The sequence below is a fragment of the Nothobranchius furzeri genome, chromosome 10 (assembly GCF_043380555.1).
Source record: "Nothobranchius furzeri strain GRZ-AD chromosome 10, NfurGRZ-RIMD1, whole genome shotgun sequence".
NCBI lineage: Eukaryota > Metazoa > Chordata > Actinopteri > Cyprinodontiformes > Nothobranchiidae > Nothobranchius > Nothobranchius furzeri.
In genome coordinates, this window is record NC_091750.1 from 56,186,796 (window position 1) to 56,209,044 (window position 22,249).

The window sequence follows — 22,249 nt, forward strand, 5'->3', positions numbered from 1 at the left end:
TGCAACACGCCACTAAAGAAGTTTAAATCCTTGCATCATCACTCTTAAACTCGCAAAATATAAAAAGCGGGATACAACTGTCAGTATTTTAAAAGCAAGACTGCAGCAGCATGAGTAAAATCTCAAATCTGGACTCTGAAATTCAGATTTTTAGACACAGATGCATTGTTACTTTAAAATAGCATAAAGTCTCCAGTTTCTGTTAACTTACACTTTGTTCTGTCCAAAAGGGTCTTCTGTGTCATTTAGTGTTATGTCCTGCTGGGCATCAAAGCAGGCCACAATAGGGAGCTGACTCAGATCAGAAAGGTCAGTTGGGACATCTTTACCACTGTCGGTCTCTGTGGCATCACAGTCAATTTCACCAGGTGCAGGAATGAGGCGTTTCAGACCTCGAGAGCAGGAGACAGGCGAAGTGTCGCCTGACATCTGGATAATTTTAGTCAGTAAATGTTTCTCTTCTTCTTGGAGCTGTTGGACTTTTGAGATTTTGTTGGGCACATTAATTGTTTGTGGACTGAAGCTCATTGGGACATTTGAGTCTTTCTTGAAAGTGGAGGTTTTCTCATCCACTTCACTAACTTTTGTCTCATCCTGTGTCTTATTGTGTGTTTTACAGACTTTTTGCCCACTGTCAGCTTTTTCATTCTTTGCTTTTTGAGAAAGAGGCACAGGCATCACTAATGGTTGTACAAATTCTGCCTCTTCACCACTTGGTACCGTTCTTCCTCTAGTGACATCATCACTCTGTTTTATCATCAGTGGCTTTTGTGAATTCTTGTGCTTTAGTTTGACCACTTGCTCCATTTGCAAAGGATGGTTAGGACGCTGCCTGTCGGTTTGATTGACACCAAGAGATTCAGGTTTATCGGGCTGTTTAGCATCTGAGCTCTGGCAACGTGTTTGGGATGCAGAGGACATCCGTGATACAGCAAGAGGTGGACGTTCTGGGCTGAGGACAGAAAAGGACAATTCAGAACTAAAAAATGCAGCCTGTGACTAAAGTAGCCAACCACTGATCCAACCAGCCATCATGCAACATTCTGCTTTGGCAACAAACGTCTCAAGCAATAAGATTGCCATCTTGTTAATGTTGCAAAGCAAAGCAAAGCAAGTGTGCTGAATGTCTCAGAATTCGAAAATGATTTTAACAATAATCTCCTAACTCCTTCAGCACTGTGAAAGGACCATGAATCTTCAGAGTTTTTCCGTGAGGTATTCTTCAATCCGCTTCATGTTTGCCACTAGATATCATTGGCTCTTTTTTATTTTTTTGAGGGGACAATGGTGGTGCTGTTGACGAATTTACAGGAAGCGGCGTACTGACCAATCACAAGCTTGCGGTCTCCGTCACTTTCGACGGATAGTTAAAAAGTTGGCCGTGTCTCCGTCAGCCTCTGCGAGCCTGTCGGAGAGCCCTTGTGCCAACGCACAATGGCATTGCACGTCTTCGTACCGACGCAGATGGAGAAGTATAAATTAGGCTTAAGAATTCAAGCTATAGTTGGTGTGCTAAGCTAACTGTGTGTCACCCCGCAGTGCATGCTGGGAAATAGGGCCCATTCTCAGTGATTGACAGCTCCCTCTTGTGGATACGCAACTCTATTGGTCAATGCTCTAGACTCTAGGTTTTGCTGTAAAGGCCAGGGGAGAGACTTATGGTAAATATTATTTACTTTTATGTAATAGAATAGGGTCAGACAGTCATATTTACAAATATTTAATGTACTTTAAAAGTTTTTAAACTACGTACCCCAGCTTTAAGCATGCTACATCACCACAATGACAAGTGAACCATTTTTTCTACCATATTTTTGCAGATCTAAACCCTCATAAATAGAAACAACAAATCCAGGTGTTCATCATCTAATTTCACAAGCATGAGCTTAAATTTGCCTATTTAATCAGTCATTCAAATGCTGATCATGACACTTCGTCTATTTACAAAACTTCAGACAAAATTCATTATCAAGGTACAATTTAATGAAGTTCCACTTCTCTTAAAGCATGATTCAGCGTTTGTGTTCTTTTGGGAATTACTCACACACCAACACACAGCTCACTCATGAGAAGGGCTTTCAGCAAATGCCCAGGATGCAAGTTTAGTAAATATTGTAGAGTTAAGAAAAAATGTACACAAACACATCAGGTTGAGTTCTTGAATCCACAAGTAGCAACAAACAGATCTCTGTTACCAATTATCCTCCCTTCATCCCCTACTCACCCTGCTTCCCCTTCCATGTATAGCTCAGCCAGCCAGATGGAGCCAAGATCTTCCTGTCCTTTCTCATACTCTACTTCTTCTTCATCCTCCTCTCTCAGCCACACTGGGATGGCACCGTGTTTTAGATTGGCAGAATCCTTCCTAACTGGTCTCAGACCAGCATTGCCTGGTGCTGTTTTAACTGCACTAACAGAGATTTGGGGTTTGACAGAATTAGCAGGTCTGGTTGAGCCCAATCCTGTCCCAGTGTGGGATGGGACAGTTCCTGCTGGTTTGGGCTCAGACTTGGACTTTCCATCCTGTAGTTGTGCATCATAAGCAATAGCATCCAGATCTGCCTCCCTCAGTGGAGGCCAGATGTCTGATTGGTGCTTATTTCCTTTCTGGGTGGTTGGAACAAATGAAAAAGAAGGAGGTGTCTCCTCTACTTTATTTTTTTCCTCTTGGATTTTATTCTCTTCAGAAATGTTCTCCTGTAGCTTTACAGCTGTCTCTGCCTTTACCCCGTCTTCTCGTTTGTTCTCATGATCCTCTCTCACCTTTTCCATCCTCTTTCTCTCCTTTTCACTCCCCTGCTGATCCTTCTCTTTCTCTCCCTCCTGCTTCTTTATTTCTATTTCCTTCTCCAATCCACCCTTCGCTTTTTTCGCTGCTTCTTCCATTTCCAGCCTTTCATGTCGTATCTTCTCTTCTTCTTCTTCTTCTCTTTCCCCTCTCTCTCTTTTCTCACATTGGGCATTTTTAATGTGTTCCATCACTTCTCTTTCCCTTCTCTCCATCTTCTTTTCTCTTTCCTTCTCCTGTTCAACAGCTGCAAGTCTCAGACTTGCCACCAAACTCACCTCCTGCACTGCATGTTGTTTTTGAGATAATTCTGTTTCACAGACTTTATCTCCCAAAACATTCTGACTTTCTGCTGCATCAGAGAAAATCTTGGGTGGGGAAATGCTCAGATGATCATCAATTGGCTCAGACGAACAAAACGTCACTTTATCTACTTTATGTAAGCTCAGCTGGGCCTCATCATCTGGAAAAGTGGATAAATGGTCTGCAGAAGACTGAGAATGAACTGTATCAATGGATCCAGTCGTGTGGAGTATAGAGACGATCGTCCCGTAGCTGAGGGACAAATATGACAGACAGGAAAACTTTGAGACAGAGCTCACCATAAATGACTTGCAAACCACAGAACCCTGTGATGAAAAGACAAACATCATGCTCAACTAGTTTCTTTCACAGACTTTGTTTTGGTGCAAACTGAGATTATTTTAACCAAAACATGCTGACGACTAAAAGCATGAATCTCCTTCATGATGCAGATTTATCAGATACACAAGACAGGTTCTCTGTGCAGAGTGGAATTTACCTACACAAACACTTAAATTACAGCACACATCTGCTGTGACATTGTTTCGATAAGCTTCTGCAATGTCACATGATCTATTTCCATCCAGTGTTGCATTAATGTTTCACCAAGATCTTGCATTGATGATGGTAGAGTGTGACTGCTGAACAAAGCCTTCTCCAGCACATCCCAGAGATTCTCAATGGGGTTAAGGTCTGGACTCTGTGGTGGCCAATTCATGTGTGAAAACGATGTCTCATGCTTCCTGAATCACTCTCTCTCTATTTGAGTCTGATGAATCCTGGCATTGTCATCTTGGAATATGCCTGTGCCATCAGGGAAGATGGAATAACCTGGTCATTCAGTATATTTGGGTAGTCAGGTGATCGCATTCTTGGAGCACATCCTGTTGCTGAACCTAGACCTGACCAACTGCAGCAACCCCAGATCATAATACTGCCCCCACAGGCTTGTACAGTAGGCACTAGGCTTGATGGTGCATAGCTTCATCTGCCTCCCTTCTTACCCTGATGCACCATCACTCTGGAACAGGGTCCATCTGGACTCATCAGACCAGTTTTTAATAATGCATTGGACAGTTCTTAACCTAATTGTAGTTGTTTCTGCAATCTCCTTAGACGTTTTCTCTGCTTGATGCATGCTAATGATCTGACTGTTCTCAAACAAACATCTTTTTCACGACCACCAGATGTGTCCTTCTAGATGGTTGTTTAAGAAATGAGAAGTTGGGGTTAAATAACTTGTTGCAGCTGAAAGATAATCGCCATGAAATAGTTATCCAATAGGAGGCTCATACTGTATAGATTTGCTTAGTTAAACCCAGATGGCTACTTTTGTTGGCCGGGCAGTGTATTTCTTACATGACTCCGACTAATCACACACTGCTTTATGGTATAAAACTTAAATCTCCATACTGATTGTTATATTTGGTTGTAAATATTGTTACTTTTCGTACAATTACGTTTTCAGCTGTGTTTTACCTTGTTATACAACTTCTTATCAAGCCCTGCAACACTATTGTGCCAAAAAACAAAAATATTAGATGCATATTATGTAAACAATGACTGAACTGTTCACTTTATTGAGAACTATTTATGCAGTCTAAATGATGGATTCAAATGTTTGTTTGCTACACCTTATTCTTTTTATCGTTTCATTTGATCTAGCGCTGAGTTTTAGCATTTTATTGTAATTTCATTCACAGTTTTTGATTCATTTGTATTGGTCTGATGTTTTATTTTTTATAGTTAATCTTTATTTTATCTTGCTTTTGATGAATGAATCGATTATGAATCTTGAGGATGGACAAAATACGATTTGACTTCAACCCATTCCATTTTCGACTGATCTACATCACAACACTGTCAAATCCATATTCTGAATGACTGTAAACAAATGAAGGAAAACAGGCAATTCCCTCAGACTTGTCTCCTAAAACAGCTCACTCCATGACAGGAAGTGCCATGCAAACTAAAGGTAGGTTCCCAAAATAAACTAAAGATTTCTGAAGACTGTTAGTAATCAAGAGTCTGTGTCATGGTCTGCGTCTGCCCCTTCCTTCGTGTGTCTCCTGATGTTTCTCCATCCTCACTAGATTCCCTTCTGTGTCTCATAGCACCCTCATGTGTCCTTTGTCTGTGTCTCAATTATGAGTCTTAACGTTGTTACCCTTTTAAATCATTCCTCCCAGGTCAGCTCCAGCCTCTTTGTCCCCAGCTCAGTGTATGTGTGTGTGTGTATGTCCTCCTCCAGCTAGTTTGTGTGAGCCCTTCCCTCTGTCTTAGATATTGTTGTTAGTTTTGTGTTTAGGTATTTGCCCTCCTCTGTTTCTGTTTTCCCAGTTAGATCATTAGATTCACCTGCCTTCCCTCCAGCCCTCACTCCACACACCTGCTGCCATTTTGCCTAATTACTCCTCCCTGTTGTATATAAGCCCTGTCTTGTCTCTGTCTTGTGTCGGTCCATTGTTTGTAATTCTGTCAGTCTCGTCTCTCTTGGATTATTAGGGTTTTTTGGTCTTCTCGAGTTCTCTAAGGTTTTTGGATTTCCAGATCGTTATCTGGTTTTTGGATTTTGGCTCCCAGCCTTGGATTTACTTTGTTTTTGGCTCACCTTTAAATAAAGGATTTTACTCAATCTTCATCCCTGCCTCGTGTCATCCTGGGTACTGCATTTTGGGTCCTACCAACTCCGCAACGTGACAGACTGCCATCAGGAGGACAACATATACCCATTCAAAGATTGGGAAGAAGTCAAACAACTGAACATTTTCTCCCTTGAAATGGCGGTGGTCGTATCATGATATGGGTGTGTTGGTGTGTCAAGCCCAAGACGGTAGGAATTCTGATTTACTCTATAAAAAGTTGAAGACTAATGTCAGGACATTTGTGTAAAATGAACCTCAAGAGAAAAAGTGCCATGTAGAAAAACATGCATGCAAAATGTTAAATTTCCACAAAATATTTCTTAATGAGTAAAATGTGCTTGCAATGGCAAAGTCAAGGTGCTGAAATGTTAGATTTTGATGCAAAATATCAAAAGTCAGCATGAGCTCCCATTTCTATGACTAATTACTTTTATGCAGAAATTTCTGGCATTACAGCCTAGAAAACATTCCTAGTTCAGCACCAGCGGCAGGCAGAGACTCACCCTCTGTATAAAAGCCCAACTACTGCTGACATGAAGCCAGCAGCTTCCTCCTCCTGCTGCTCAGAAACACACTCATCTGCCTCTGCATGTGTACATTTCTCAGCACTACCACACGCAAACAGAAAACACACAATCACACATTTAATCTCTCTCTAAATCATTATCAGCATGTTAGTAATAAGAGGAGAAAAAGCTTCAGGTGAGATCTGCTATGAAAATGTCTCCAGTTAGATGATGTTAGTCAGCACGAGTGCAAGTTTGTGAAACTGTTCTACACAGACTGCAGCCATCACTGACTCACCCCCCTTTTACACCTTCTTCTTCCTCTTTCGCTCCGCAGCTTTCCATCCTCTTTTCTGCTCCCAGCTCTGTTGTGGTCTCCTCCACAGCCGCCCACAGGTTCTTCTCTGCCTCACACACTGGCTCCTCTGTGATCATTAAACTCTCCAGACCCTCATCAACAGCATTCACTGGTTCCTTCTCATCCGCTCCCTCCCGTTTTGGTTTGGACGATTGGTGGTTTTGTTCCTCCTGGAGTTCTGGTCCTGGTTTTGAAGGCACAAGTGGGTCCAACACATGGACTGTCTGATCACCAGATGGTTCAAGGGAATGTTCAGGAGAGGTTACTGGTTGCACACTGGGGTTCTCTGGCTTTTTAGGCTCCTGTTGTGCAAGCGGTGAGCTGAGTCGCATCACAGCTGGATGCATTTCTGGATCTGGTTTCAGTTGGTGATCCTGTCTCACAAGAATGTCCGTCTCACCTGCATCTTCTCTGGATGAGCTGGAAAAAAAAAAAATTACAAATGTGACTTCAGCAAGTCGGATAAACAGATTGGAAAAAGCAGAAAGAGCAGAAAGAAGCCTCCTCATCTGTTCTTACCCTCTGCACAAAGGTTTTGCACCATCCTTGGCAGAGCCTTTTTCAGGTAAATCTGTCCCACTGGTCTCTTCTAGCACTTTCCACAGAGGAGTCTCTGCATCATATGACCTCTGTGGAGGTGGTGTGCGTGTCAAGACCTCTAAAGTCATTGTTTTGTTTTGAGAACTCAGCTGAGCAGTGGTGCCTGAATGGATGTCAGGTGGAGAACATAAACCTGTGAAGGATGTTTTCTTTTCTTGAATTTTAGTTTTTGACAGTGAGCTTTCCTTCATGACAGAGGGTAGCCTCAGACTGGAATAAGTAAAGAAAAAGATGTAGAAGAATGTAAGAAACCAGTCGACACAGGAAAAACCGAACAGAGAACTTAAGCCAATTTCAGTAGCATCATCAGTGGAAGCAGACAGTGATTGATTATGCATCTGCATGACATAATTCTGTCTATCACATTCATGCATCCACTCAACAAAGAAAATATAGATTTCAAATTTAAATAACCAATGAGATTACATTCAATTATAAAATATCAACTCAGGAAACTGCAAATGTTTGCATTTTCTTTACCAGTGTGTTATATTTACTGACATTAATGGAGAAAACCCCAAATTGTAAAACAATGCTTCACAATCTTTTCCTTTATTTTGAAAATCCCACATTATTCTTTTATATCATCGATTTAATCAAAATAGCTACACAGTGTTCTATCATATTCTGTATTTATAGTGTTGAGTTTTTACTGCTAATAAATCAGCAATGACATGTTTTTAAATTTAAAGTCCCATTAGTCATCACACACCGGTGAAATTCATCTCCGCATTTGACCCATTCCCGTGGGGAGCGTTGAGCTGCACCTGTGGTCGCGCTCGGGAACTATTTGGTGGCTTAACCCCCCAATCTAACCAACTCCTGTAGCTACCATGGCCAAAAACCCGAAGACCCAAAGGAAGTCCCATGACACGCTGGAGGGAATATGTTACTCAGCTGGCTAGCGAACGCCTTGGAATCCCTGCAGAGGAGCTGGCCCAAGTGGCTGGGGAGAGGGAGTCTGGGCCTCTCTGCTTAGGCTGCTGCCCTCGCGACCTGACCCCGGATAAGTGGACAATAACGGGTGGATGTAGACGGGTTGTTCGATGAGGCATCTGCGCCTGAAGGGAAACGCTGAAGGAGAACATAATTTGGCTTTGAAGGTGGGAAATCAGATTCGTAGTGTTGAACACAACTCTTTTTCATCGCGTTAAATAACTAGGTTGCAGAGGTGTGACCAAGTCACTACTTTGCAAGTCACACTTAAGTCACAAGTCTTTCCTGTCAAGTCCAAGTCAAAGACAACTAAGTTCAAGTCGAGTCCAAAGTCAATGAATTGGAAGTCTAAGTCAAGTCCAAGTCCTTAACTTAGAATTTTCAAGTCATATTCAAGTCATCTGTCCAACTTCATTTTAATGACGATAATAAATAAATTCCAGAGATGAAGCTTCGTAAAACTTCATTTATTTGCTTAAACAAGCAGAAAGTGCAACTGAAACTGATTATAAACAAAGTGCTGCTGCATTTAGCGGTACATCAAACCCAGAACGAAGAATGATTTATGTTTTTGTCCATGTCGTGCCACTTTTGTGCTAAAATATCTAATATCATGTCATCATCAAGTCAACAGATGCAAGTTGATTTAAGTCGCAAGTCAGTGGCGTTCAAGTCTGAGTCGAGTTGTAAGTCTTTATAGATTTTATCAAGTCAAGTCAGAAGTAATTAAAATAATGACTTGAGTTCAAGTCATGTGACTCGAGTCCACACCTCTACTAGGTTGCACACATTATAAGAGGGTTGCACTCCTTGTGTAACTGTTTGGTTTGCAATACGCCCAAGCTACAGACATTTTAGCCCTCCTGAGGAGATAAGATACATTAGCTCTGTATTAGCCTACTAGCTACAGTGTTGTTTTCCAAGAAACAAAGCACATTGATGTAGAGGAATTTGTTGAAAATAAAATAAAACATTGTTACGTTTGAAAATCTCGATCTCAGGGTAAATTTGGAAAGTCATGTTTGTTATCTTATATGGTTAAATCCGATCTTTTCCACTCGATTTGGACCATTTGAAAATCATGTGATGGAATTGGAGCGTCCAACAATATAATAACAGATCAGTTACAGTTACTTTAGATACTATAGCTTTTTAGTTAGTTTAAAACTTTAACTATTTTGCAAAAAATGTTATCTGAGTTTTTCTCTCAGTGGCAACAAAAAATAGTTGCTTAGACATTGTATTTCAATTTAGACGTTGATTCTACATCTTGTATTATGTTGAATTACCACAAAAATTGGTTCTTTTTATTGATGCCCTCAGCGGGGGGGCCTCCAGGCTGGCTGTCAGGTTGCACTGGCCCACCCTGGACCCCTCCTAGAGCCGCCCCTGCTTTAGATGTGCAATTGACTTATTCAGTCCATCTTTGTCTCGCTTTATTGAGCAACAAACTGGTAAAGAATTAAATCAACTTAATCTGGACGGATAATTTGAGAGATTATTGATTTAATTTACCAGCAGAGAGACCAGACGGGACAAACAGAGGGATGATGGTGTCACTGCAGCGACTCACCGCTCATCGGAAGCAGAGTTTGCTTTACTAAGTGATGAAGCCACCAGCTGTGGGTCATGTGACAGCGGTGGAGCAGGAAGTGATGTATGGGACTGTTTGAAAACAGGAGAAGAGTACTTCATTTTCTCTTTGTCCTCATCTGACTTGTTGTCTTCTGTAACGATGACAGCTCCAGATTTTCTCTTCTCTTCCTCCCTCATTTTCCTGTTGTGCAAATTGTCCTTCTGCAGCAAAAGGCCCTTTTCTTCTTTCTTTCTTCTCTCTTCCTCTTCCATCAGTTTCTTTTTTGTTATTTTTTCCTCATCTATTAGCCTTTTTTTCTCCTCCATTTTCTTCTTCTCTTCTTCCATCCTCATTTGTTTCTCTTGTAGCAGTTTTTTATTTTCTTCTCTCTTCTTCTTCTCCATCATTTCTCTCTCTTCTTTTAAGGCTTTCTCTTTCTGCTCCTTAAGTGATCTTTCTCTTTCTTCCATTTCCCTCTTTCTTCTGTCTTCTACCTCTTTCTTTTTCCGTCCTTCTTCTTCTAGTCTCCTTTTCTCCTCTTCATTATTTCTTCTCTCTTCTTCTTCTTTCCTTCTTTTATGCTCTTCCTCTTTTTGTTTCGTTACCTCCTCTTCTAGCCTCTTTTCCTCTTCTGCTATCCTCCTCCTCTCCTCCTCCTCCTTCTTTTTCTTCTCACCTGCTTCTTTAAGTATTTTAATTTCCTCTTCCCTCTTCTTTTCCTCCTCTTCCTTCTTTTTTCTCACTTCTGCCTCTTTTCTCCTTTTGTGCTTTTCTTCCTCTTTCTGTTTCCTTACCTCCTCTTCTCGCCTCTTTTCATCTTCTGCCATCCTCTTCATCCTCTCCTCATCCTTCTTTCTTCTCTCCTCTACAGCTTTAAACATTTTAATCTCCTCCTCCCTTTTCTCCTCCTCCTCCCTCTTTCTTCTCTCTTCTGCTTCTTTAACATTCCGCCTCTCCTGCTCTTCTTTCATTTCCCTCTCCTCATCAGCTTTCCTCTTCCTCTCTTCCTCCCTCATTTCCTCCTCGCGTCTCTTTCTTTCCTTTTCTGCTAACTGTTTTCTTCTTTCTTCTGCTTCCCACTTTCTTTTCTCTTGCTCTTCTTTATTTTTCTGTTGCTCGTTTTTTATACAGCTTTCCTCCATGTTTCTTTTCTCCTCTTCCAGAAACCTCTTTGTCTCCTCCTCCTTCCTCTTTCTTTGCTCCTCAACCACTCTCTTTTCCTCCGTCCTTTTCAACTCCTCGTCTTTCATCATTTTCATGAATCTTTCTCTCTCTTGTCTTTTCTCCTCATCCTGTTTGGCCTTTTCACTTTTCTCCTTTAACTCTACAAGTCTCTTCTCTTCTTCTCGTTTTTTCTGTTGCTCTACCTCCTTCAGTTTCTCCTGTTTATCTTTCTTCTCCTTCAGGAGTCTCACTTCTTCATTCTTCCTCTTTTCTTTCTCTCTTCTGACATCCTCTTCCTCCTGTAAGAGCTTCCTCTTCTCCTCTTCAAGCAGTCTCTTCCTCTCTTCCTCATGTTTTCTTGCCTCCTCTTGTTTCTGTTCTTCTCTTCTCCTCCTCTCCTCTTCTTTCTTTTGAACATCTGACTCCCTCTGTTTTTTCTGCTCCTTCACCTCTGCTGCGCCCTCTATCTGCTCTGTCTGTGGCACCTTTCCTCCATCTGTCTTTTCCTTGGTTTTAAGTTCAAGACTGCAGAACAGATAAAGAGAGCACCTTAAATCCTTGTGTCTATGTGGGGTTCAGACTCATCAAATCACATCCTCAAACCTTATTTATGGTCAAAATAATACTGGTTGATTACTTTAAAAAAGAAAAACAAAACTCACCTTGCAGGACACCTTTTGATCGTATCACACTTTGAGTCATCCTCATCCAGAAACAAGCTCGCTGATTCTTTCCTGTTATTAAGGGATTCACTATTGGATGTTTGGGGCTGAATTTCACTCCTAAAAAGACTTGTAATGCTTTCATTCACTGGCTTTTTCACAACCTCTTCAGCGTTTGGCTGCTTAGGTGTGATAAATGCAGCAACAACGCTGCTGGAGGACTGATCTGGGGTGGACTGCTCACAGCAGGAGAAAGGCCATGGAGGGGGCGGGGCTATGATCAACTCAGAGCTGGACTGAACAGAACTAGAGAGAGAAATGTTGGTAATCACATGTGAGAGTGGAGAATTTTAATGTATTTTTGCTCATGCAAAACTTGTGTCAGCCTGTAGAACATGTTAACATCCAGGAGGCTCAAAACTAAAACTAGAAAATGCTGAGAAACTCGATTAAAGATCCACAACATGTTAATCAGCAACACACACGTTCGCATGGCAAATATTCTGAGCCGCTTGGATCATCTGGGAAACTGAAAATATTCTAAAACCTGCAATTTTCCATGTTCTTTAATCACATTCGGTTATTTAGTTTCACTGGCTGACTAACAAAAACAAAAATATTTTAACCCTTTTAAAAATCTGTTTAGCAAAGAAGGAAATTAAATGTAATGTAAGCTAGTACAAAAGTATAGTAATAAACTATTATTATTATTACTGTTAATTATAAAGCAGTACAACAGACCTCTGCCCTCTTGCCATGATTGGACAGAAGTCCAAGACTCATGATTGGTCAGACAAAGCCTGTCATTGGTTCTTTGGGAAAGGAAGCTGGATTTGGGACAAACTGTTTAGTAACACGTAGAGTTGAGTTTTGTAACTGTAGACTGAGATGTGTGTTTTGAAAGTTGTGATTTGAAACTTGTACATTTTTTTCCTGAAAGTTACAAAATGAAAGTTACATGTTACTTGGTACAAGTTACATGTAATATTGTCCCAATCCCAGCTCCATACTGCAGACTTGTTAGAGGTGCAGCTAGATGACATTTATTGATGTATAGACGGCATAAATTGCGATGCTAAATTTTTACCACTCCCAAATGGGGGACGCTCAGGCTCAAAGTGGTACATTTTTAACAAGTACATGCAACAAGTACAAGTAATTTTTCTCTTATTAATTAATTAATCATAACAAACATGTTAAATTCCCAACCCTAATATTTATATGATTTTATTAAGCCGTTTAAAAAAATCTAACTGTTGTAACAGATAAAACCACCACAATACAAGATAGTTTACATGCAACAGATACCAAAGCCGGTGAACTGTTGAAATTCCACAGCGCATGAAGCAAAATCTTTAACCAAACTCAAGGATTCGGTTAAGGATAGACGTGCATATGTTCTGTTCTTTTAATACTACAAAAAAAAAAAACAAAAAAAAAAAAACAATAAACTACAAAAAAGAGTTGTAAGAGGTGCAGGTAGAAAGTTCATTTGTTAGGTTTGAGTGTGTGTCATATTTCAAGTTTATGTGCTATTAATGTTATGATTTTTTATATAGTGCCTTTAAAGACAAAAATCACAAGGTGATCAAAAGCCAAAACAAATTATAGAATTAAAAAATAAGTGTAAAATAAAAAAAATAAAAACCTGCTAGGAGTGTTGTGTTTTAGAAACAGAAGAGACTTTGAGCTAAAAGAAAATAGTGTTCACAAAAACCATCATCCAGCCTGGACAGCTGGTAGGAGTTTGGCCAAATTTACTGTTTTATGAATAAATTATTTCAGAGAAGTCTGATGTTTTTGGTCTTTTGGTGAGAGTTGAAAGAGGAAATCTTGTTTTTTTTTTTTTTTTTTTTGTCGTTTTGCAGTTTTGTGCCACAAGAGGAACTGAAATGAATTGGTGAAGGTCAGAATCAAAGAAACAAACATGGTTATAAAAAATAAAAATTAAGGTGGATGATGATGACTGTGGAATCCAACTAGGACAGCCCCTGGCCACGTTCTTTTGAAACTGGAGTCAGATTCCTTGTCTGTGCAACAATCTGACTCTGATGACATATTATAAAGATGCTTTGATCAGAAGATGTTTAATGCTGGTGAGTATGCAACAGAAGCTCTTTTTAACGTTTGAAACTAAAGCTGAATTACATTTTCTACAGCCGTCAAACCATTCACCCGAAACATGCTGAACTCACCTGATCTTCTCTGATTTCTTTTCCGTGATTGAATCCAGACCTGGTCTGACTTGCTGTTCAGATGTTCTCCTGTTTGCTTCTGCCTGGTGGTTCTGAGGAGAACCTTTGCCTTGACTCAAAGGACTCACAGATGTTTCTTCCTCTACCTGAGCGAAAGGAAACGCTGAGCCTGTAAAAGAGCCACAGCATGATCTTCACTAGGACACATGTTTGGATGACAAGTTGGTTTAAAATCCATTCAGGCTGAAATGAAGACAGTTTGGTTAAAAAAGGCTGATGTACCTAGCAGACAGGAGCTGGTGTGAGGAAGAGAAGGAGCAGAAGACTGATAGAAAGTGAGAGGGGAGGAAAGGGAGGAAGGGAGAGGAGGAGCAGGGAGCAGGAGGGCAGCAGGACGAGATGGAGTCTCTGGGTCGCAGAGAGCATCAAGATCTGGACTGGACAGCAAAGGGACCGGGGTGACGTTGTCACCTTTGGGAGAGGGATCAGACTTAGGCCACGCCCCCTGACCACCTGAGGAAAATAGATAGAAAAGACAAAGTACTGAGGGGGTGGACAGAAGCTTATTCGGGTGAAACTAGATGACAGAAGATGAAAATTTCAAGCAAAGTTAAGAACTTGGTGACTTTGCATCAGTTACCTGACTCTGAGGTGGAGGAGGGAGTTTTAGGGAGAGACACAGTTGAGGTGAAAGGAGAAGCATCAGTGGCGAAAGGAGAAGGAGAGGTGGGACGGGCGACTGGTTTTACAACCTGAGGTCTGAAGATGTGAGAATGTCCTGAAGGAAGAATGGAAGAGAGGGCAAAAAGAAAACATGTAAGGTTTAGATAAGAAACAAGTGAGCGTCACAAAGGAGTGAGAAGTGAAACTGTGAAACACACCAGAAATGGAAGCAGAATCATCACCAGCTTGAACCTCCAGGGGGCGCCGCTGGTACTCTACAGCAGCTTAAAGAGAGAAGATTGGAAAAGTGAAAAAGTTTTAGTAAAGGTTTCTTGGTCCTGGAGTGAAAAAAAAAAACAACAAACAAAAAAAGCGAGACTTCTCTATTTCAGGTAGGGGGCTCTTATATAAATGATAACCACACATGCACCTTCTCAGTGGCCTAGCGGTAGAGCATTTTTAACTCAGAAGTACCCCTGAAGGACTGTTCGCCCTTTTATCAAAACTTATTTTGAGCCTGAGAGGGTTAAAGCTCTTGCGAATGTGCTCTCCCTACTTTTGTTCCAAGTCAAAGTTTCTACTTTCCTATAGATATTAGTACTACTGTAGCCTCACTTTAACTGTTATGGCTGCAAAGCATTGTGGGAATAATCAAATGCCCTGCAATCCAGTGCTTTCTATAATGAAAAACACACACACACAAGCATGCACACAGACAAAAACACTATGAAACCTTAGAGATAAAATATTTTAGGTGTATAAAACTATTCCCAAACCCTCAGTTTCAGTTTTCATTCCACACGTTCATTCGACTTTAGTTCCCTCAGAATAAATCCTGTTTCACTCGCTCTTTGCCCGTTTATTGTATCTCTCTAAACTCTTTGTTTTTCTCTTCCTGCCATTAAAAAACAACCTTTTCTCATTTTCCTGTTGACCTTCTTTGCAAGTATCGGTCTTGCAGAACTTTAGGCTGTGTGTTTCTAACTGACTCCTGTTTGGACTCATTTTGCTCACGTCTTTGAGCCATTAATGCAATCACAAAGCTGGTGAGCAACCAGACTGACACAGAGCATGCTAGGATTGAGTCCAATAAAGTTATGAATGTTTGAATAAAACATTATCCATTGTTTGACACCTTCTGATCTTCTGGATCTCAATGGACAAAATGCAAACTCATGTATGAAACAAAATAAAATAGGACCAGCATGCATCTGTGATTGTTTAGTTTAGCCTGCTTCTCTGTACCTTTAGCTGAACCAGACTGGAAGATTCTGGGCAGAGAAGGGGGCTGAGAGGTGCTCCATGTGAGAGGCTGAATAGATGCAGGGTCAGAGGATGGAGAGGTTTTGTGGAGAGAGGAAGATTTGGAAAGTGAGGCAGTGAAGATGGGTTTGTGGGTCAGAGAAGTGGACGCCACAAGATATGGTTTTTGGGGACCCATGGAGGAAGACGTTGTAGTTTCAGGTGATGATGATGAAGGGGATGGATGTTCGAGTTGCTCTGGCTTTTCAAGACCTTTACTGGATGATGGGGGTTTAGAGGGGGCAGAGGTCAGCGATGAAGATGACTCTGATGGTAAATTAGGAGCAACTTTGGAAGATTTTGGAGATGGTGGATGAAGAGGACCTTGGATTGACAGCTCATCAGCCGTGACCTGGGATTGTGAAGGATTAGAGTTGCACATGGAGGAGTTGGGATGAACGGAGGTGGCTAATTTCTGATGCTTGGCTCTGGGTGATGGCTGAGGGGAGGGGCTAGGGACCGGCTGGATCTCTGATTTGATGGAACCAGCTGAGAAAGGATGTCGAGACCGGCGAGGTGAGGGGCGAGGAGCAATGGGTAGAGGAGGACGGGAGTGGACGGTGTCCTGCCCAGAGGCTGGGTTAATTTATGGAAAGAAAGGAGGATGAAAGATAAATTTAACAGAAAGAGAAGAAACCAAACAGAAAGACAAACTCATGAGCTGTGAAGACACCGAATATTAGATTATGTTTGGGATCACATGGCAGTTGGTGGCGATACCGTCATGTGATCTGTTAATCACATGACCTAAATAATTAAGTGTAACCACACACAAACCATAGAGCAGTGCAGGGGTTAAAGCCGTTTGTGTCTAATAATTTCATTAGTCGTTTACAGGAGATTGTCTCAAAACAAGAGGGCTGAACCACAGTTATATTTTCTTGGGTTTGAAACAGAACAGGATGTGTTGTCTCCATTTGGCTGCAGTTGCTCAATTCCAGTTAGGCAGCTGTGAATAGAAGACAAGTCTAAACATCTTAATTCTGCAGTTTTCATTTGAAAACCACTGGATGAGTTTGATTAGCAGAGTAAAAAAGGTGTAAGCAGGTGTTAGAAAGTAACTCACTGAATTTAGGTCGTTGATGTGTTTCTCCTTTTTAGTTCTGCTTAGATTTACAGACAGCTATTCATATCAAAGTTGATGTTTCAGTCTTTTTATTTTATTACAAGTAAACAAAAAGCTAATTTCTTCCACCTCTAAGAAATTGTTCTGCTCAAATGTCAGACACTTTGATCTGTTTTGGACTTGAGAGACTGAATGAACAAACTTGCATTTATGTTTTTTTCCTGTCATGAATAAACAAATTAAAAAAAGGGTTAGCATTGCCGTAGGAACAGCATATTACTATTTTGCAAGATCCTGTGTAATTTTTAAGGCGTGTCTGTAATGACACACATCCACTACAGGGTCAAATTCAAAACTATACACCTATAAATGAGCTTTTGCCCTTCATGTGTTTGCTAAAGCTGCCATGGCTGTGTTGCGTCTATGACTCCAAAAGTTATTCAGTTGTAGATTCAATAATGACTTTCTAATTTCACATTAAAGAGCAAGTCACCACCAAATCAACTTGTTTTTTGCTGATGATCTACATAAATGAGTGTCTAAACGTGCTGTAGACACGTGTGGTCAATAATTTGGCTTTTTATTGCATCTCATGCATGAAACAAACTCTCCTCTCTCATCTGGTCCCGCCTCTCCCAATTGCTGATTGGTTCATTTTTCCATTTACCTATCTTTTCCATTTTCAGATTGAATTGTCATTAATGTCACTTATTGTTGTCACCTTTTCTGTTCACGTTTTATTTTTATTTATTTGGCAGATGCTTTTATCCAAAGCGACGTACAATGGTTAACCTTTAGGGCATGTTGTGATCTGTGGGGGAAAACGGAGTACCCGGAGGAAACCCACCCATGCATGGGGAGAACACACAAAGCCGCAAAAGGTGAACCACGTTTTAACAAGAAACTATTAAGTAACATGTTTATTCTGTTATATACATAAAGAAAGGTCAGTTTTATTCTTGACAGTTTCAGTACCTTCCAGAATGAGCTATTTCAGGACTTTGTCACAAGCTGCTGCAGACCATGCCCACTCATTCCTTACTCAAGCTGCTATAAGCTGAGAAGCTCCAATAACAGGGAGGGGCTCAGAGTAAAGCCGCTGTTCCTCCTGTCTGTACAGCTGAGAGTGGGTTCTATAAGGTCCCCATTTGTGATGTCACGAACAGGGACTTTTTAAAACAGCTTGTTTTAGGCAAATAATTCCTAAAACCAAACTGGAAAAAAAATACGGTTCCCCCCCCCCCCCCAAGTTTAGAGTGTTAATAGAGATAGTAAAGATCACCATGGCAGCATAAAAGGATGGAAAAAGTAAAGTTTTACATTATATGGCCCCTTTAATGCCAATGTTTAAGACATATTTCTCACACAGTTCATAGCACTTGAAGTTTGCTCAATGTCTAAAGAATTGTCTTGCAGCTGTTTTTGTGCTTTAGCTTGGAACAAGCAAGGATGGATGGTTTTCTTTTAAATTATATTCCTAAAAGTAAATTTTTGTAATCTTTAAAAATGTTTTACCATCATGTTCTTTATGGGAGGTATACTGTTAAACATGGTTTCACATTTGAAAATGATTCAAAATTCAAAAGACGCCATGATAATGATATTTAATTTAAATGCAAACGAAAGTCTAAAAGTCTGAAAGGCTAAAATTCCAATGCAGCAAACTGAAGCGTTTCCTGCCTTCGGTACATAGGTGCTATGAGTCTGGTATTACATGATTCTGAGATGTATTTAATGTTTAGGTGAGAAGTATGCAGTGTTAAATCTATCACAGCAAAGTGTGAAATACTGAGCATTTCAGTTGTGGACCAGGAGAACCACCACCAGGCTGGTGCCTATCTCCAGCAGTCAACGGGCAAGTAGGCGGGGTATACCCTGGACAGAGAGACAGTCCATCGCAGGGCAACACAGAGACACACAGGACAAACAACCATGCACACACACACTCACACCCAAGGGCAATTTAGACAGACCAATCAACCTAACAGTCATGTTTTGGACTGTGGGAGGAAGCCGGAGTACCCGGAGAGAGCCCACGCATGCACAGGGAGAACATGCAAACTCCATGCAGAAAGATCCCAGGCCGGGAAGCGAACCCAGGACCTTCTTGCTGCAAGGCAACAGCTCTAACCACTGCACCACTGCGCAGCCCCAGTGGAAATCCCACCGCGTCAATTTTATGCTGTATTGTGATTTGCAGAGGGAACAACCCCTTTTTGTCCAGCTGTGACAAAAAAGGGCACTTTCGGTGTCGGGGTCTGACGCGGAGGGTCACTGACCAAGCGTTTGTTTCCGACGCGTTGGGAGTGAGAATGTGTTGCTTGAATAAATACGATGAATTTATGGTTTGGGTGAACATTAATATGATTTATTAACACTGGTCTTTCCTGAAGGGGCAAGCAATTTTCTAGGGGTGGCCATGGCCACCCTTTGGGGGCGCCACTCCTAACAATGTTACTGTTCACAACCCCTCTTCTCTGGCAGGGGAAAACAAGCGAGAAAGAAAATGGAGCTACCTGGAGCTGGGAAAGTGGCTCCTGTGGAGGTTTGCTTATCAGGTGGAGGAGGGGCGAGGCGGTTTGGACGAGTAAGAGGTTGCAGGGCTGCAGAAGCAGCCATGAAAGAAGAAGAGAGACCAGCGAAGAAGAAAAGAAGGGAATGTCAGAATTTTATAGAGTGGAAATGCATAGCATTGAAAATCATGGAGAAGTCCCATACCTGTGGCAGTAAAAGGCCTCTTGTCCTCATCTTCATCGCTTTCATTGAAGTCGTCTAGGTTGCCAATGTCAGTGGGTTTGACACTCATCAAGCTGGCGAGACTCTGCATGTCTTCATCACTGATGAACAAGAACCAACATCATTACAAAGTTGTCTCTCTAGGGGACATTGTCCTCATTTAAAATAAACATTTTATCAACCACAACTCAAAAATTCTATTTCCAAATGATAAAAAAAGAAAAATTCATATACATGACCATGTCTAATTGCATACTAAAGATCACGCAGAAATGTTAACATACACAGTAGTCTAGAGGATTTCTTTCAGTTGTGGATATGAAATTAATTTAAACCACTCACGTGGCTTTTCCTTCGCGAACAAAGACACATGACAGCGACAGCTTCAGTGTGGCCTCCACCACTTTGACCGACAGCGGCTTCAGATGCAGGGTGAGGTCAGTCTGGGTCGGGGTCAGACTGGCGAAGCGCTTCATGTTGATGTCAGCAGACGCTAACACCTTATGGTGACCCTTGTTCTCCTGTATGTGATCAATTCAATTAATTTGTTTAGCTTTATTGGAACTTAAACTCAATGCAAGTCTTTAAATGTGGTGACAGTTATTGATACTTACTCCCTCGATGACAAAGGTCCATTCTTTGTCTTCAAACTCATCAGCGTTGGGTTCCTGTTAACCAAAGGACTTTCTTTTAAAACATAATTAAAATAAACACATACGTAAATTTTCAAATGTCTTACTGATTTTTTCAGATGTTGTCAACAGTGTGTTGTGAGTTTGGTACCTTGAATAAAGTAACGGAGATGTCAATGTTTTCTGGGACGGGCCACACAACCATGCCTCTGTAAGGGTTCTTAATCCCAGGCTGCCAACTGTGGAGCTGCACAACAAACAGAACATTAACACAGCTGCAGGTTTGTGTTTTGGATCAGCTGTGAGGTCCATCGTGTATTGTGAAAAACCCGTATACGGAGGTGGTGTCAAAGTGAGGGCATTTTGGTTGGACTCATTTTAATTTCAACTCCAGACAAACAAACCAGGTTTGGAGGTTGTTCTTCATTTGGAGTTTTGAAGCTACAATGCCAAATCTGCAAAACAAGCTAGTTTAAAACATTATTTTTCATGCCTCTCAACAACGTTCTAATATAGTTATAAATATTTTGCAGAGATTTTAGAAAAGGGGGAAAAAGTGATTCTCTTGCATTTGTCAAAAAACCCTCAGCCAATAACACATTTCAGTTGGAAAGCAACAATTGGACCATATGACTGTCTGCATTTACCTGGGTTCTCCACTCATCACGCTCTCATGCATTATGCAACAGAACACCACTGGTGTGAGAGGTTCTCCGCTCAATAATATCAGAGAATGAGAAACAGCCGGCTGCTACCACTTCAACTTTAGGACAAACTACCAGAGTCCCAAAAAGAAAAACATCATTTGAAGTCACGAACAACAAAAGACGTTTGGACCTAGAAAATGGCAACTGGCGTTTAGCGATCTCTCATTTCCTCTGGTAATGGGTTCCAGTATCCGATGGACGTGGCCTGGGGATGATAACTAACTGGAGTTCCATGACAATATTTGCATAAAAAATATTAGCTTGTTTTGCAAATTTGCTATTGCAGCTTTAAAGGCAAATATAAAAGTAATGTCTGCAGACAAGTGTCACTGTAAAAATTAAAACACTGAATTTACTTGACCAACTAGCTGCTTAAATGTAAAGAGTGATACACACTGTTATCCATTGTCATGTTAAAAGTAAATGTATATTATTCTTTACATTTAAGCAGCTAGGTTTAGTGAAGCCAGGTGACATAATTTGGTTCAGTAAATCCAACATTTAATTTTTGTAGTGCATACAGTATGTTGTTGTTTATTCTCTTTACCTTGGAGCACATGCGTCTGTTCCTCCTCGTCCACACTACCCTCAGCTTGTCCGGTTGCCTTCATAAATACAACAATAAATCGAACCGTTAGCAACATTAGCTAGGCACTTTGCTCAAACAGAAAGAAAAAAAAAACCTGTGGAAAATTATCTTTTAATTAAAAACAACTATTTCTAAAGTAGATAACATCATTTTTAAATACAGCTTTTAAACAAAGTGGACATTATGAAAAACAGATGACATGGGGTCAACCACAAGGTCTTGTGACTGTCACTGCTGACAAATATTGCCTCTGAGTCAAAAACAAGCCATCCTGTGTGTTTATGCAAATAGTAACAAGACTAATTTGTCTATTTGTATTTATGGACACAACATAATCCAAGTGGTAGTAGCACACAAAAAATCCAACCCTATGTGCTTTGATGTGTGTTGGAAAAAGTAGTTTTTGTCCTTTCATTGTATTTGCACATGTGGTGGTACAGGAAGTGAAACAGGAAACAGAGGAGTCATGTGACCTGACTGAGAGGTGTTCCTCTACAGGAAGACGGAACCCTCAACCCAGAAAACGTTCATGCTTGTGTAAAATATTACACTGATCAACAAAGCTGATCACAGAAAGCTTACAAAGACACTTCCTTAAACAACAAGTTAAGATGTTTTACACAATGTGAATTCTCTCCGTTTTAAGCAAACTTATTTGACATTTATTTGTGAGCATGTGGTATATGATTTATGGTGATGGGTGTAATATCAGAAATAGCATGAGCAGGAACATCTGTAGAATAACAACATGCCATTTTACAATGCCAAATCATTGAGTAGACACAGAGGCAGCAGTAGGGAACTATGATGAATTCCCCAAA

General features: G+C 40.8%; 1 protein-coding gene across 18 annotated transcripts in view; it reads right to left on the bottom strand.

The window, feature by feature from the left end:
* Positions 1-22,249, bottom strand: part of ehbp1l1b (EH domain binding protein 1-like 1b) — a 38,775-nt gene that overhangs the window by 7,797 nt on the left and 8,729 nt on the right. For 5 of the 18 annotated variants that reach the window (XM_070555803.1, XM_070555804.1, XM_070555805.1 and 2 more), the window contains 18 exons: positions 21,387-21,444; positions 20,284-20,379; positions 20,115-20,168; positions 19,843-20,021; positions 19,483-19,601; positions 19,281-19,367; positions 15,642-16,274; positions 14,615-14,680; positions 14,374-14,511; positions 14,016-14,246; positions 13,734-13,902; positions 11,539-11,844; positions 9,710-11,401; positions 7,120-7,410; positions 6,541-7,020; positions 6,240-6,344; positions 2,225-3,343; positions 212-952 (listed from right to left, as the gene is read on the bottom strand). In XM_070555803.1, coding sequence (XP_070411904.1) covers positions 212-952; positions 2,225-3,343; positions 6,240-6,344; positions 6,541-7,020; positions 7,120-7,410; positions 9,710-11,401; positions 11,539-11,844; positions 13,734-13,902; positions 14,016-14,246; positions 14,374-14,511; positions 14,615-14,680; positions 15,642-16,274; positions 19,281-19,367; positions 19,483-19,601; positions 19,843-20,021; positions 20,115-20,168; positions 20,284-20,379; positions 21,387-21,444 — 6,564 coding nt within the window. The remainder of the gene's footprint in view (positions 1-211; positions 953-2,224; positions 3,344-6,239; positions 6,345-6,540; positions 7,021-7,119; positions 7,411-9,709; positions 11,402-11,538; positions 11,845-13,733; positions 13,903-14,015; positions 14,247-14,373; positions 14,512-14,614; positions 14,681-15,641; positions 16,275-19,280; positions 19,368-19,482; positions 19,602-19,842; positions 20,022-20,114; positions 20,169-20,283; positions 20,380-21,386; positions 21,445-22,249) is intronic. The other 13 variants (XM_070555811.1, XM_070555807.1, XM_070555809.1 and 10 more) reach the window with 13 other exon arrangements.